Source organism: Grammomys surdaster, unplaced genomic scaffold, assembly GCF_004785775.1.
Source record: "Grammomys surdaster isolate TR1022 unplaced genomic scaffold, NIH_TR_1.0 150, whole genome shotgun sequence".
Taxonomy (NCBI): domain Eukaryota; kingdom Metazoa; phylum Chordata; class Mammalia; order Rodentia; family Muridae; genus Grammomys; species Grammomys surdaster.
Genome location: NW_021604608.1, coordinates 16,800,865 through 16,816,500, shown reverse-complemented (window position 1 = coordinate 16,816,500; position 15,636 = coordinate 16,800,865). Strand labels below are relative to the sequence as shown.

Sequence of the window (15,636 nt, the reverse complement as noted above, 5' to 3'; positions counted from 1 at the left end):
TGTGTGTCTCTGTGTGTGTGTCTGTGTGTCTGTGTGCCTGTGTGTATGTGTGTGTTTGTTTTTATGACTACTAAATGGCCTGGTGGAGGTGTTGTAATGCTGGAGGTATCATATTTTATAGAACAATTATAATCATCTTTTCTCATTGTCTAACATTGTCTAACTAACTAGGCATGGAGGAAATCACTGAAAGGGGCTTGGCTAACTGCCGCAGGCAAAGATACTTTCTTCGTGAAGCATGGATTTTGTAGTACCTTGTTCCTAAGCTGAGAATAGCAAATATGTTAATTCTTTCACAATTAGAAAGAGTGAAATAGTGTTGTGTTGTTTTCCGATTGTGCTTACTTCCTTTTAGCCTGTTCTAATGAATTCCACTTTCAAGTTGACTTTAGTTACAGTTGCTGCATGTGATTTGTTCCAGTGCCTCAGCTTAGTATCATGCTGAGTTTAATGGATCACATGAAGTCATCGATTGAAGTATTTTGACATCTTGATGTATATGTAAAATGTATTTCGCTATTTGAGTATTTTCATCACTAGGACAAAGGACTTACCACATTTTAATCATGTGTAACAATTCCTTAGCTTCGGTGTATAGTATAGACATGGGTACACTTGCTGAGTGCAACTACAGTGATACATTTGTCGCAAATGATACACATCAGGTTGTTTGGGAGTCAGAAGCAATTGCTTTAGACATGTAAATGACTTAATTATTTCTGAGATACTCAAACATTTTCTTTCTCAAAATAAGTTAGTAGGTTCCAATTTTGATTAAAATGATCAAATAAAGACTGATAAACGTTAATTTCAAGCTTGCAGATCTATAGCTTGAATTGTAGCCCAGTGGCACTGTGCTTGCCAACTTGCCTAGCATGCACAAGGCCTTGGCTTCTACACTCTTCTCTCTCTCTCTCTTTCTCTCTCTCTCTCTCTCTCTCTCTCTCTCTCTCTCTCTCTCTTTCTCTCTCTCATTCTCTCTCTCACTCTCTCTGTCTCTCTCTGTCTCTCTCTCCTCTCTCCCCTCTCTCTCCTTATCCCCCCCATTATTCTCTCTCTCACACACACAGAAGCAGATTCTAACCTCAACTGAATATAGATGCTTGCTGTAGCTAACATCTAGGAGAACATGAAATCAGTAAGGATTTGTCAGCATTGTAGTAATGAAAGAATCATCACATTCTCTGGAAAATATAATTCCTATAAGCCACTTATTTTACTGAATGTTAAGAATAGTCTAACACCAGTTTCTTTCATTATACTTCAAGTCATGATAGTTCATGGAACAAAAATTTTAATGTGACAGATAACTTACAGTAGATTTGTTTTATGTCATTGTGGCAGACCTGGATATTACCTATAATAAACAAATAATAAATCTTTCTTGAAGGGCAGCAATGCTGTTTCATATTTTATCCATTCAGTGAGGCATCTAGCCAACACTAAGAAATCAGACTGTATCAGAGCTGGCTCAAATTGAGTTAGTAATCCTTTAAAATAGTAACCATTTAAAACTTTTCATGTTTCTCAATCTCTTAATGCCATCTGGCCAGTCTTCTAATTTAAAGATTTCCATTTTTAAATCTGACAAAAATCACAATTTCTGGTGGGTTTTTTTTCCTTTTGATTATTTTAGTGTTAGAATATGATGGTATAGTTGCTTGGCAAAATACCCCAGCAGTCTTGAAACCCTGCCAGTCTCTTTTTGATTATTATATAACCCATTGCTTAAGAGACATGGCTTGCATTTGTTTTGACCTACCAAGGCAATTTCTGTATATCTTGATCAGAAATAATAAGCATACTAATTGTAGTTGAAGATATTTGAACAGGGCCATAAGCAGCATGGAAAAAAATCAAAAGAAAAAAAGAAAATGATTTGTTAAATTAGATAATTTTTAATAGAAAAAGACAATCCAATACTGCCCAGAAGGCATACTTTTAGCTGCTATTTAATTTGTGGATGAAATGAATATGCTAACTGAACACCCTGCTTAATTGGCCTTTACAAGGGAGATCAATAATGCAGAAATGTTAATTGTTTCAGCTTCACAGCAGATTCAGAGAAAGAGAAACAGGAATGGATTGAAGCTGTGCAGCAGTCGATAGCAGAAACTCTCTCTGATTATGAAGTAGCGGAGAAGATTTGGTTTAATGAGTCCAACAGGAGCTGTGCAGATTGTAAAGCCCCAGACCCTGACTGGGCATCCATCAATCTCTGCGTCGTCATCTGTAAGAAGTGTGCAGGTAATTAGTGATGAGCTATGCTCATCTCGGCTTGGTGGTAGATTGGCACTGATTGTTCTTTGTTATCATACATAATGTGTCCTAAGTAATGGTTGTGAAATGTGAAAGGGAGATAAACCTTATCAAATAGAAGTCCCATTTAGAAATGCAATCCTATCTTCAATTCTATCTGGATCCCAGACAAAAAATTAAATTTTAAGTATGTAATAATATTTGGGTTTACCGGTCCATGTATAGATTTTTTTAAAATAACATGGTTAAATGAATGTTTTTGATATTAGACTACACCCAGAACAGTTCTGTGTATTTGCGTGCATACTTTTGGTTATGATCTCATCATTGCCTTAAGGTATCTTTTTTATATTGAAGACATTCTAGGCTATTTTCCTGCATGATGGACCTAGCATCTTTTATAGTATGAATTTGAAGCATAGTGTTTCACAGTAGAATTAATGCTTATGAAAAAAGCTAGTGTCATAAATGCCTTTCTTCTTGTGACCTTGGAGAAACTTAGCCAATTTCTATCTCCCAGTCTTCTCCTCCACCCCATCTTGCCTCCTATTCTACAGATACCACTAACTCCTATCCACACACACATACAAGTCCATACACATGCACGAGCACACATATACAAACACCTGGAACACCAGCTGTTCTGATGCTCCTCTACAAAGGTAGAAAGTTATATGACATAAAGTTCTTTTGACAAATGCAGAAATAGTTGTTACAATAAAGGATGGTGAGAACAGTATTAGACTTGACAACCAAGTCTGGGATAGTACCAGACAGGAGCTTCTACCCTGGTTTGAGCAGAGCAAGTGAGGAACCCAGCTGCAATAGTTGTCTAGAACCTCGGGACTTTTTGGAGCTCTGTTCAGGTGGCTTTCCTGACCACTAACTGACCATCACAGGAGCAGAATCAGCAGCCTTGCTATGACCCTGCATTAACTGTTTTCTCCCATCTTCCTCTTCTCTTCCATCTCTTTGAGAGAGAACGCTTTGTTTGGCTCCTAGCTATTATCTTTCCTTCCTCCTCAAGGCCTTGTATCATCCATAGTCTCTTGAGTACGTAAACTGCTTTGTTTGTGCTGTAAACTTACACCAGTCTGTTAACCCTAGCTCTCCAGTCCCCTCTTTACCCTTTCAGACTTGAGCTGCTTTCCTGACTACATAGTGAGCCGCAGAAGCTCTTCTCATCTCTTTACCTGCATTTTCCTTCAGTGTTTTGTAATCAGTCTTCTTTTCTCTCAACCAGTGCAAGAATTTATACTGCATTTACCAGTCTATTTTACTTCTCAGTCTCCATTTGGGCTATTATTTTTTTCCTGTGTAAAAAATATTTATTTTCAATTAAAAACCTAAGTATTTGAGAAGTTTGTGAAAACTTTTTTAAAACCACCCTCCTATTTTATGCTTAGAAAAAAAATTAATGTTTTTTTATTATTTTTTAACTTATTCACTTTACATGCAATCATTGCCCTGCTCCTAGTCAACTACGATTCTTCCCCCTATCCGCCTCCTCATCTCCTGTGAATTGGTTGGGGCCCTCTAGGTATCTCCCTGGCACTTCAAGTCTCTGTGAGGCTAGGCAGTTTCTCTTCCTCTGAGGCCAGATAAGGCAGCTCAACTAGAAGAACATATCTCACATACAGGCAACAGCTTTTAAGATAGTCTCTGGTCCAATTATTCAGGACCCACATGAAGACCAAGTTGCACTTCTGCTACATATGTGTGGGGAGGCCTAGGTCTACCCCGTGAATATTTTTTTGGTTGGTGGTTCAGCCTCTGAGAGTCCAAAGTGCCCAGATCAATTGATTCTATTGGTTTTCCTATGGAGTTCTATTCCCATAGGGGCCTGCAATTCTTCCTCCTCCTATTCTTCCATAAGAGTCCCCAAGCTCCATCCAATGTTTGGCTTTAGGTCTCTGCACCTCTCTGAGTCAGTTGGTGGATGGAGCCTCTCAGAGGAAAGCTATGCTCGACTCCTGTCTGCAAGCATAACAGAGTATCACTAATAGTGTCAGAGATTGATGCTTGACCATAGGATGGTTCTCAATTTGTGGTGGTTGTTGGTTGACTGGTCCCTCAGTCTCTGCTCCATCCCTAATCCCTGCATTTCTTATAGGCAGGATAAATTTTGGGTTGAAAAATTTGTGGGTTGATTGATCTACCTATCACTCCACCAGGGTTCCTGCCTGGGCAATAAGGAGGCAACCTCCCCAGGCTCCATATGCCCAGTGCTGTGAATCATGGCTGAAGACATCCCCATTGATTCTTGGGCACCTCCTCTATCCCAGGTCCCTGTCCCTTCCTGGAGATACCCCCTACCCCCACCCCTGTCCATCACACATTTCTCTTCTGCATTTTTAAAAGATTTATTATTTATACAATGTTCTGCTTGCATGTATCCCTGCATGCCAGAACAAGGCACCACATCTCATTATAGATGGTTATGAGCCACTTTGTGGTTGCTGGGAATTGAACTCAGGGCCTCTGGAAGAGCAGCCAGTGCTCTTAATCTCTGAGCCATCTCTCCACCCCCATTTGGTTTACTCTTATCTTGTCTTCTTTGTAATATTTGAGAACTGAAGCTAATAAATCTCTTTGATGTTGGTCTTCCTCAACTTCAACAATCCAGTAATCTGCTGTCTTGCTTCTTAGAAGGTGTTGTCCATGCTTGTATGACCTCACAATTTTATACTGCTGACGTACATTGTGTGCCTTAGGCTCTGTTTTCAATTCTTTTTTTTTTCTATCAATGTTATTTATCACTTGCATTCAGCACACATTTTTTTTAAAAGATGATTTTCACTCCCTATGAGAATCTCTGATCAGTTTTTCCAAAGACAATTGAAAATTCCCATATCAGAAATAGAGCCATGGTGCAATCTTGTATAAGCATGCCTATTTTTGCTTGTCTTACATTGGTGAGAAGCTGTATTGCCTACCATAACTTAAGCCTAAAATGAGAGACCCTCCTAAGCCTCCAGCCTTCCTTAAAGCCCACAGTACATCACTGGCGTTTCTGGTTCTGTCTGGTCCTCTTCAGCTCACATATTCTATGTTTGCATTTTTATTTTATCAGTATTAGTATTTTGTATGCATGTATGTCCATGACCATGTATATGATTGGTGCCATTGGAGACTAGAAAAAGGCATAGGGTCCTTTGAAACTAGATTTACAGATGGTTGTGAGCCCTCCTATGGGTTCTGGGAATTAAACGCTTGTCTTTTGGAAGAGCAGTTAGTTCTCTTAACTGCTGAGCCATTTCTCTGGTTCCCTGAGCTTATGTGTTCTTTCATAGGGTGCATTAATATATCTGTCTGTAACTCACAGGTATCCAACGTTGTCTTTAGGTCATAATTAAAAGGATATAGCAGTGTGAACTCCGGCTATGGGGCTTTGTACCCTAAAATATTTTATACTTCCTCAATAAAGGAAGAAAAGAGCTTCAGATTTAGTATAGTACACAGTCAAGAATATTTACTGCTCCTAGGCAAAGGTCTCTTTAAGATCAGTGTAAGCTCTTATACAGATGGTTTTAATTTCAGCTTACTCTTGACATATATTGTGTAGCAGTTAGGAATGAAAGTTGATTTATAGTGTACACTCGATGATACAGTTCTATTCTTCCATTCTTCAGAGGAAGCAGGAAGTAGGATAGAAAGTCTACTTTGTATCTCTCTGCTCATTTTTATTATAGTCAATATTAGATTGTCCAGTATTGATACCTATATGTACATGCATGAGATTTAACTGACCATAAATATTTTCCTTGTTTTTTAAAAATAGCTCAAGAGTTGAACACTATTTGCAGGTCTAAAGGCCTAATTTTTTTCCCATATAGCCAAGGGAAGAAAAAAGGTTTGACGATCCCAAACTGATTTTACACACAAACACACACACACACACACACACACACACACACACACACACCATACATAAATGTATAATCTTTTTAAAGTATATTTTTATGGCAATAAATGATTGTGATAAAGCTAATAAATATTGCCATAGCTTAGTTATCTATGTTGTTTTTATAATGAGCACCATAAACACTCTTAGTATTTTTGGCTTTTAGAATAGTAGGTACTGGGATTAATATGGTATAGTCACTTAGTTTGTTTGCTAGTTAATTTTGTGAGAAAAGTTTTCTCACTAACCTAATTTGCTAGTAGGCTACGCTGGCTAACCACCAGGCTGAAAGGATGGATCATTTGTCTCCCCAGTGCCAGAATTCAAGCACATACCTTCAGACCTAGCTATTCTTGTGTGGTTTGGGGAAATGGAGTTTAGGTCTTTACATGCAAAGCAAGTTCTTTACTGACTGGATTATCTGTCCATCCTTCTCCCACAGACATCAGTGTGGAGGTTGTGGAGGGAAGGGTTTGCTAGGAATTGAAGATAGGGTCTCACCTTTGAGCGATATTCCTAGTCCTTCTATATACATTTAAGAAAATAAAGTAAAATCAGTTCACGTTCAAATTAAAATGAAATGTAATTGTCTCTCCCTTCAGGACAACATAGATCTTTGGGACCAAAAGATTCTAAAGTTAGAAGTCTGAAAATGGATGCCAGTATTTGGAGCAATGAGCTCATTGAGGTAAGACCTGTCCATTGGGCACAGTGAATGTAGACTGGATGAGAAGGGCAGTGGGTATCAGTTACATTTTTAAAGCTGTTCTTAGATGAAATTCTCACTATGGTATGAAAATGTCATACAGCTTCCCAAATTAGAGAGTTATTTTTAAAATAAAGACTACAAAGAACTTTAATGATACTCAGAATGTAAAAATGTAACAACTCTGACGAAAGTGAGAACTCAGTTTCTTTTTTTAACCCTTACAGAAAAGTATTAGAAAAGGGAATGAATAAAGTAGCAAAAATTTATTATTCTCTGTCTGGGCTGAGCCTGGTCATTAACCCACTGGGTCTGACTTACTGTTTCTTGTCTTTCTTTCTTCTCCTGTTCAGCTTTCTCTTGTTGAGACAGACTTGAGCAACCATTTAAATGAATTTGTCTCCACATGAGTTTGAAGAGTAAAGGGACTTTGATTGCATTTGTGTGGCCTGTGGTTGGTTTCTCAGATGATGTTGCATTAGAAATGGGGTCTCATGTCTCTTCAGTTGCCTTGAGAGTTCAAGACTTTATGCTTTTTCTATATTTTATATTGAATTGGGTGTTTAGTTTAGAATTGGAATTATTTTTGAAAGTTCATGTATATTTAATGAAGTTGTACTTTTTTTTTTTTGCCTTTTCCATTCCAGCTATTTATTGTCATTGGAAACAAGAGAGCAAATGACTTTTGGGCTGGTAACCTTCAAAAGGATGAAGAATTACAGATGGATTCACCAGTGGAAAAGAGAAAAAACTTTATTACCCAGAAATACAAAGAAGGAAAATTCAGAAAGACTCTCTTGGCATCTCTGACCAAAGAAGAGTTAAATAAGGTGAATATAATGTAGTACTTACTCTACATGGATTTAAATGTCATAAATCAATATACGTCAGCACTTAGTGTAGATCATTTAGTGTGTATGTATACTTTATTATGACATTTGAAATGTTTTAAATTTCTCAGCACCAACCTTTACAGAATATTATCACACCAAATCTTCTAGCGCATCCATGATGAATTGGAAGGTTCAGAAGGAGAACGTTGTTCAACTAAGACAGTGAACTGAGACTCAGAGGCCTTGACTTATAACTTTAACCTATTCAGAGTATACCTTTGATATGCACTACTGATTCATGTCAAAGATGTTATTAATGTAGGAAAGAAGGAATGCATGTTTTGTGCACATATTGTCAGACTTGCAGTTCTTTTAAGAGCTGGACTCACATCCACTTCCCATCCATGTTCTTTGAATGGACAGGCTCTGTGTGCTGCAGTAGTGAAACCAGATGTGCTGGAAACAATGGCCCTGCTGTTCAGTGGAGCAGATGTCATGTGTGCAACAGGAGATCCCGTGCACAGTACCCCTTACCTGCTGGCCAAGAAGGCTGGGCAGAGTCTACAGATGGAATTTCTCTACCATAACAAATTCTCAGGTTTGTCTGTCACCCTGTACTGACTGCTCTCTTCAGATATACCTCTGAAAAAAAATGAGGCACATATACACTAATTTTCAACCAAGAAAAACATGAAATTAGTAAAGTGCTGCCTTATAGCAGAAAAAGAAGCGTAGGATGTATATCTTTTATAGTCCTTTAATCTTATAAATGGGAGATTAAAATAGTTAATTCCACATTATCATTTCTTCCAAAATTAAATCCGATTTTCATATTTGAATAATAAGTAAGGCTTAAGTATGTGCTTCTTTGCAAATTTTACACAAAGTGAAATAAATCTCTGTATGTATTTGATCATAAATCAGGATCTTTTTTTCTTCTAATTCAAAACTTGGTTACACATTCCAAAAAAAAAAAGGAACTTTATTATCTTTTTGATTCAAATGTAAACCATTGCTTTCACCTTTCTAGATTTCCCTCAATATGATGGTCATTCGGAAGGTGGGTCAAGTCAGGATGCTGCCCAGTCCATGTTCCTCTGTGACTTCTTGTATCAGGCTGCCGTCTCTGCCTCTAGAGTCTCCACAGAGAAGAAGCTACTGGAAGGTATCCTCTCTGCTCCTCTTAGATTGTGTTTTTGGATTAAACTTTTTCCCTGGCATATGTTCATCTGTGGTGAATATTAAATGTAAACTCTTTGTACTGTGATTATCCCAAACCAGAAAAGCTTCAGACCAGAATTGTTTCAGATTTCACTTTGGTTTTTTGATTGGATTTGGGAATATTTTCTTAGCTTTTACCAACTAAATGTGCCTTACCCAAAACAATCTCAAATGTAAAATTCTAAATTGGGAAGAAATTGAGTCTATACTAATTATTTTCCAGATGTTTGGAACACGTAATTTCAGATTTATTGATAAAGTATGTTAAGTTTTATTTAATTAAATTTGCATAATTCTAAAAACAGAATTAAGGTTAAGCTGTGTATCATTATATTTTTCTGAAAAAAGAATTCTATTCTGTCAGCTCTGCTTTAGGGACTTTGTGCTCAGTAATTGGGGGCACATAGAGTCTAGACCAAGCTGATGTACTAGACTTCTCAGGAGAAGGAAGGAGCAGTTCAGTAACTCAGTCCTGACTGTGTTGTAGCCTTTTCTTCTTGACAGCAATCTGAGAGCATAGCAGGAAAGAATACCATTTTCTACTTTACACTTATGTGGTTGCTTTTTCCCCTAGTAGCACAATGATTTTCATTATTTTCTTTTACTTGGCCTATAGTATAATAATTGACAAGTTTTACAAAAGGTTTGCAACAGTAACCCATAAATCAAATCTAACAATTACTAAAATCTTTGCATAATACCAAGAATGAAGAACTTGCCAATAACTTTCCTGATTTTTCGAATATTCTAGAGCCACTTTTTTCCATTTGAAATATTTTTTTCTAAAAGCAATTTCAAACAAGATCTAAGGTTTAGTTCCACAGCACACTAGAAGTTATCTCATTAAAAAAAAAAAATCTCCCAGTAAGTATTCTTTGAGTGTCTTTTTCTGGTCCAACTCATCAGCGTGTTTTTTTGCTTCACACTCAAAACAGAATCTGCTGACACCAGTCCAGCTCTTCTCTCCATCAGACCCTCTCCATGCTATGGTGCCACCTTTTTGTCCTCTTACACCTTCCCTAGCTTCCCTATAAATTTTTTTATATAAAGAAACAGACTTAATTACCTTCAGAATAGTAATCAGATCCTATTTGTCCATTACTCAAGGGCAGAGAACAGGATCCCACTCCAGACTGCATCCGCAGTACCTGTGTTTAGGACCTGCACTCTTCAGGACATTCCTTGTAAACTCCTATGCCTGGCCCCAGAGCTCCATCTGTTTCTGGAAAGGCTGTATTCTTTACTCCTGTCCTATGTAGATGTCATATATCCAGCTTGATGCTTTTTCATCTTTTCACGGTCACTTCATTGCTACATAGCAAGGTCCTTTAGTCACCCTACCCAAATATTCTCTGTATTGTATGATCATCATCTTCTGGGAGGCTCTGTAGTCCCAGCATGCCCCTTACGAAGTCCAGGATACCCACTTTGCCATTCCTTTGTTTACTCCTTCCCTGAGGAGTGAGGATTCACTGATGCTTTCTCAGTTTTGTCAGGTTCATCAAATACTTGGTGCCCAAATCAGTGCTAACACATAGTTACTGCACAATAAATATCTCTTGAATGACTTACTATACCTTTAAGAAAGTTACTAGCAGCTTAAAAATATCTAAGTCACTTGTTAGTAGTCTTTGATTGTATGTGTGTTTGGATCATCAGCCAGTGGTTTGACTAGAGTATGAATTATGAGTAATCAACTAACATTAAAAAAGTAAATGAATAAAATCCCAGGAAAAATGCATAAATTTCCTACAATACCTAATTATAATTGAATATTTCCATTGAAAAACATGAATTCGGGGTTTAGTACTTTGTGAGTTTCAGACAGACAATGAAAATCTTGTTATGCATTTCCCCACTCCTACGCAGAAATGGGGAACCTTGCAAATTATAAGATACAGTTGCTGGCATGAAGCATATTTTGTTAAGAAAGAGCTACCCCAAGAAGCACATGCTGGACTCTGAAGAAGCTTGTCTTTCTGGTCCTGATTCTTGGCCCTCTCAAGATCCAGCAGTGCCTTCCGGTTATTGAATGCCAGCTTTATAGAAGGAAAAAATGAATTGTTTGGAAAGATGTAGAGATTAAAGTGTGGCTATCACCTTTGCTTTTGAAAGGCAAGCACTGGACAGTACCTCTCTATCAGGCCTTGTCAGCACAGGGAAGAAAACACAGTGATTAAAATTGTAGGCAGGAGTCTGGGAATGAAATGCACGCATCCTTCAGAGTTGCGAGGCTGTGCATTGTCAGTTCAGCTTTTCCCATCTCAAGTCTGTGTAGCTCTTGCTTATGAAGACAGATCTGTATTTTGCTTTTTCTTTTCTCAGTTTAGTGTTCATGAAAAGAAAGATTGATAGCCCTTGTTAAACCTCCGCGCAGAGCTGAATAATAGCATCCTGGTTTTGTTTTCCGTTTCCCCTCCTCAGCCCTGTGTTTCCCCTGGTAGCTGGCTTTGATTACTTTGTGCAACCCTTGCTTTCTAAGAAGAAAGTAGTTGATAGGGTTTACCAGAGACTCCTATTTTCATTCTGTTTCTATTTAATTTCATACATTAACAAGGGATTTATTTTTATTCTGGGCAAAACCTCAGTTGTTTACTTAAAAATATTTTTTTTCTGAGACGAAAAGCATATTTATTTAAATGAAAAAATTTACTGGTGCGTATTCCTATCATAAGTGGAAGCTGAATGCCATCAATTTAGGAAATTTACCAAATGAGTTCATGGTTTTGCAAAGTAATAGTGTTGCCTCAACTACCTCGGATTTATTGTACACACATGCATTAGACTATGGGACTTCTCTACTGTGACACTTTAAAAGTGATTATGTCGTGTAATTGTGTAATAAGCATATAGGTATTTTACTCAGTGTTATTTGTTTGGATTCTCTCCCTCTTATATAGTGACCACTCATGTGACCTTTGCCTGTGAAAAGGGCACACAACAGTAGTTTCAGCACAGTCTGATGTCATTCTGCAAACTCAGTGGATTCATACATATAAACTATGTAGAACATGTAAGACATGTAAGCATGTTCAAGACTGAGAGGAGGAGCTCTGCAGCGGGGCAGAATTACTATAAGCCTGGGACCGCTGGATTCCTGCTAACTTCTGAATTTAGGTGCATTGTCCTCCAGACTTCAATCCCAGTCCTAAATTAGAACATCCACATCACTCCATGGAATACGGAAATACATTGCCTGAGGAATTACATATAGGGTTTAGATAAATCTCACATGTGTGTTTGTCTTCCTTGATCGAAACTTCACAACTGAAGAGAAATTAATAATCCCTCTTTCACTTTCCCCTCATATACTAACTCTTCTGCTAACCAGCCAAGGCCTGAGAATTACCCATTATGTGGTCTTGCTTTCATTTTGGTGGAAATCTTACAAAAACTACTTTAACAGTATGGTTTCTGTAGTAGAGAGTAGGTTCTCTGGGCTTATTGACCACCGCAATTTCACTGTTTTTCATTGCTTCCCAAATCCATAGGAATGTCAAGATTTCCTATCACATCTTTGTTATTCTAGATATTCAAAGACAAGATCAGTGCCTAGTTGTCAGAACTCTGGCCCATTTCTAAAGCATGGGAAGTTATACACATGATAAAACTATTAGCCCACATTTCTAAAGTAAATGGAGCCCCCTTGTAATGGCAACAGGCCATCCACAAAAACAAGTATCACTGTGTACCAATAAAACTTTATTAGGCCAGGTGATAGTAGTCTCATTTGGCTTCTATCCGTGATGTGCTAATCCCTGTATAATAAGAACTTGAAAACTCCCAAATAGGACACTATGGACATTGCAGATTCTCAACACTTTTTTTACATCCTCCTGAATCAGTGGGTTTGGGTATTTGTTCTGAGTTTTCACCTCACAGTGCTCTGTGCAGACCTTAGTCTCTGTGGTTCCAGAGGTACTTTGAAGCTTTTTAGTTCATGAATTGGCCTGCTTCTGTGGTCATGAATGTCATATTTATTTTCATCTGGTACATTCTTTACAGTTAGATAATGTTTTTGAAAGCAAAAGTATATCAATGTTATGGCTTATAAGGTAGGTAGTTTGATGCACCTTATCCAAAACAAAAAAATTGTCAGTTTTTTTATTTGAATGCAGTCATGCTGTCTTAAAAAGTTTAATATTATAACTCTGTTTTCTACTTACTTTGTTTTAAATTCTTAGAGACAAATAAAAAATGGTGTGTTTTGGAAGGCGGCTTCTTGAGTTACTATGAAAACGACAGGTGTACCACACCTAATGGCACCGTTAACATCAGCGAAGTTATCTGCCTGGCTGTCCATAAAGAGGATTTCTATCTGAATACTGGGTAGGTCCACCCGTGAGCAGCTGTTTGGGAGATGAAAGGGATTGGTAGTCACTGAAACAGTTAATGAGGATTTAGTTATCTTTCATGTTCTTCCATTGCTTTCTGTGAAAGGGTTCTATGTCTCTTTAAGCTATTTTATTTGAAATCTCCACAGGAAATTCTCTAAAAGGTATCTCATAGTGTAGAAATCTATTGTTGACCATTGAAGTACTTTTGTTTCTATGATTAATTTAAGTAGTGGGCTAAAAGCAAAAATCATATATTTGTTTAAAGGGCATCATATAATAAAACATGAGAGAAGAGAAGGCTCTGTGATTATTGGCTCATATTAAAATAAACATAATATCAAAGTCTTCAAGTGAAGACTCTCCCACTGTGCTACGTCTAGAACCCTCAGAGATAGTAAAGAGCAAACTCAAAGATATATTTCACTATTATTTCGGTACTTTAATGGTCTGAAAATGTTGAAATTAAAAGATTAAGAATCATTTATATAATGTATTTTACTTATTTAAAAACTTCAATGAACATCTGAGGTATTGAAGAAACAGCCTGAAGGATGCTGACCTAAAATATCTTACTGTTTGTTTTATAGTATAATTAATGAAAATGTATGAACAGTGACATAAAAATAGTTTTAGGAACAGAGATTTTAGTAACTTTTGTGATAGAGATTTGCAACAATATCATATATATTAAATTACATTAAGTCTATTATTATTATTATTATTATTATTTATTACATACTAACCAGGATATTTTACTTGAGAGTCGTAGTTGAAGGTGCTATTTTTTTCTATTCAATATTTGTTAATGTTATATAAACTGATTGTTGTTTAATTTGCTTTTCTTTTGACTTTTAAAATTTTAAACCACATTTATTTATTCTTTGTGATGGGCTCTTTTTATTTGTGCTTGCTGTAGGCCCATCTTTGTCTTTGAAATCTATTTACCTTCAGAACGTGTCTTTTTGTTTGGAGCCGAAACATCTCAGATTCAAAGAAAATGGACAGAGACAATAGCCAAGGTATTTAAATTTTATATCTGCTAAGTCCAGGAAAGATCCTTAACTTGCGATCTATGGTTGAGGTTCAAAGCTCCGTGAACATTTTACCTACAATTCTAGGATGAAAGTTTTTCGTACTTTCAAAGTTGGTCATCAAAACCAGTTAAAAGCAGTTTTTCGAGGGCCTGAAACAGACAAGAAATCCATGTATCACATTGTATTTTTGATGATTAAGGTAGTCTTCATATTGTAAATACATGTTTATTCCTCCCGTGCCTTCTCATGGGTACGTTACTTACCCATGTACAGGAGGAAAGAAGCACACACTGCATGGAAGTTCAGAAGCTGATCTTCTCAAAGAGTGCACAAACCAAGAAAGAAAATTCTTTACATTATATACATACTACGAAAAAAAAAAAGCATATGGTGCTGCTGCTTGAAAATATGCATGACCTGTTTGCTTTAATTCTCATAGGATTTTTAACTAATTATTTTGATTCTGTCATTTATTTGGAGTCTTTGGGAAAACCATAATTTTTTTCCAGCTTCCCTCTATCTGTAGCTAGGGAAGGGCTTTCCTATTGTCACTGTCTTTCTTACTTTTCTGTATTTGTTTTAACAGCGTTTTGTTCCCTTTGTTGCTGAAAACTTAACAGAAGCTGACTATGATCTGATTGGTCAACTCTTCTACAAAGACTGCCATGCCCTGGACCAGTGGAGAAAAGGCTGGTTTGCTATGGACAAGTCTAGCTTGTGTTTTTGCCTCCAAACTCAAGAAGCTCAGGAAGAGAGAATGCACCTAAGAAGACTCCAGGAGCTAAGTAAGGACCCCACCCTGATGCTTGTTGCTGGGATACACCTCCTGACTGCATGTGGGAGTGGCAGGTTCACCTGGAACTTGGAAGGCTTATCCCCAAGACTTGTGACTAAGTTATATTAATTGTGTATCTATGCATATTTTAATATTAAAAAGAAATATTCATCTTTTGTCTCTCCAGCTATCAGCACAATGGTTCAAAACGGAGAAAAAGTAGATGTATTACTCTTGGTAGAAAAAGGGAGGTAAGTGGTTTTTGTCATTTTATTTTATTTTATTTTATTTTATTTTATTTTATTTTATTTTATTTTATTTTATTTTATTTTATTTTTTAGAATTTAGGAGTAGGGTATTTCGGATAAGTTCGTAAGGGAGAAACCATTATCTTAAAATTTGAGAAACTCATATAAACTGTTTTACACTTTCACATACAATTTTTTATGTCTTATGACACTGTAGCATGATGGTTCTTTTTAGGCTCCTGCAGACCTGAAACATTCTCGTTTATGTAATAGGAGTTTGATGACTATGCATGTGTTTTTAGGATCTACAAATGGCCTA

At 37.0% G+C, this 15,636-nt stretch overlaps 1 protein-coding gene across 4 annotated transcripts in view; it reads left to right on the top strand.

Annotated features, from left to right (window-relative positions):
* The window catches only part of Arap2 (ArfGAP with RhoGAP domain, ankyrin repeat and PH domain 2), a 166,642-nt gene that overhangs the window by 79,194 nt on the left and 71,812 nt on the right, over positions 1-15,636 (top strand). For all 4 annotated transcript variants that reach the window (XM_028765222.1, XM_028765223.1, XM_028765220.1 and 1 more), the window contains 9 exons: positions 2,048-2,247; positions 6,766-6,851; positions 7,517-7,699; positions 8,126-8,300; positions 8,733-8,867; positions 13,108-13,252; positions 14,177-14,279; positions 14,881-15,079; positions 15,257-15,320. In XM_028765222.1, coding sequence (XP_028621055.1) covers positions 2,048-2,247; positions 6,766-6,851; positions 7,517-7,699; positions 8,126-8,300; positions 8,733-8,867; positions 13,108-13,252; positions 14,177-14,279; positions 14,881-15,079; positions 15,257-15,320 — 1,290 coding nt within the window. The remainder of the gene's footprint in view (positions 1-2,047; positions 2,248-6,765; positions 6,852-7,516; positions 7,700-8,125; positions 8,301-8,732; positions 8,868-13,107; positions 13,253-14,176; positions 14,280-14,880; positions 15,080-15,256; positions 15,321-15,636) is intronic.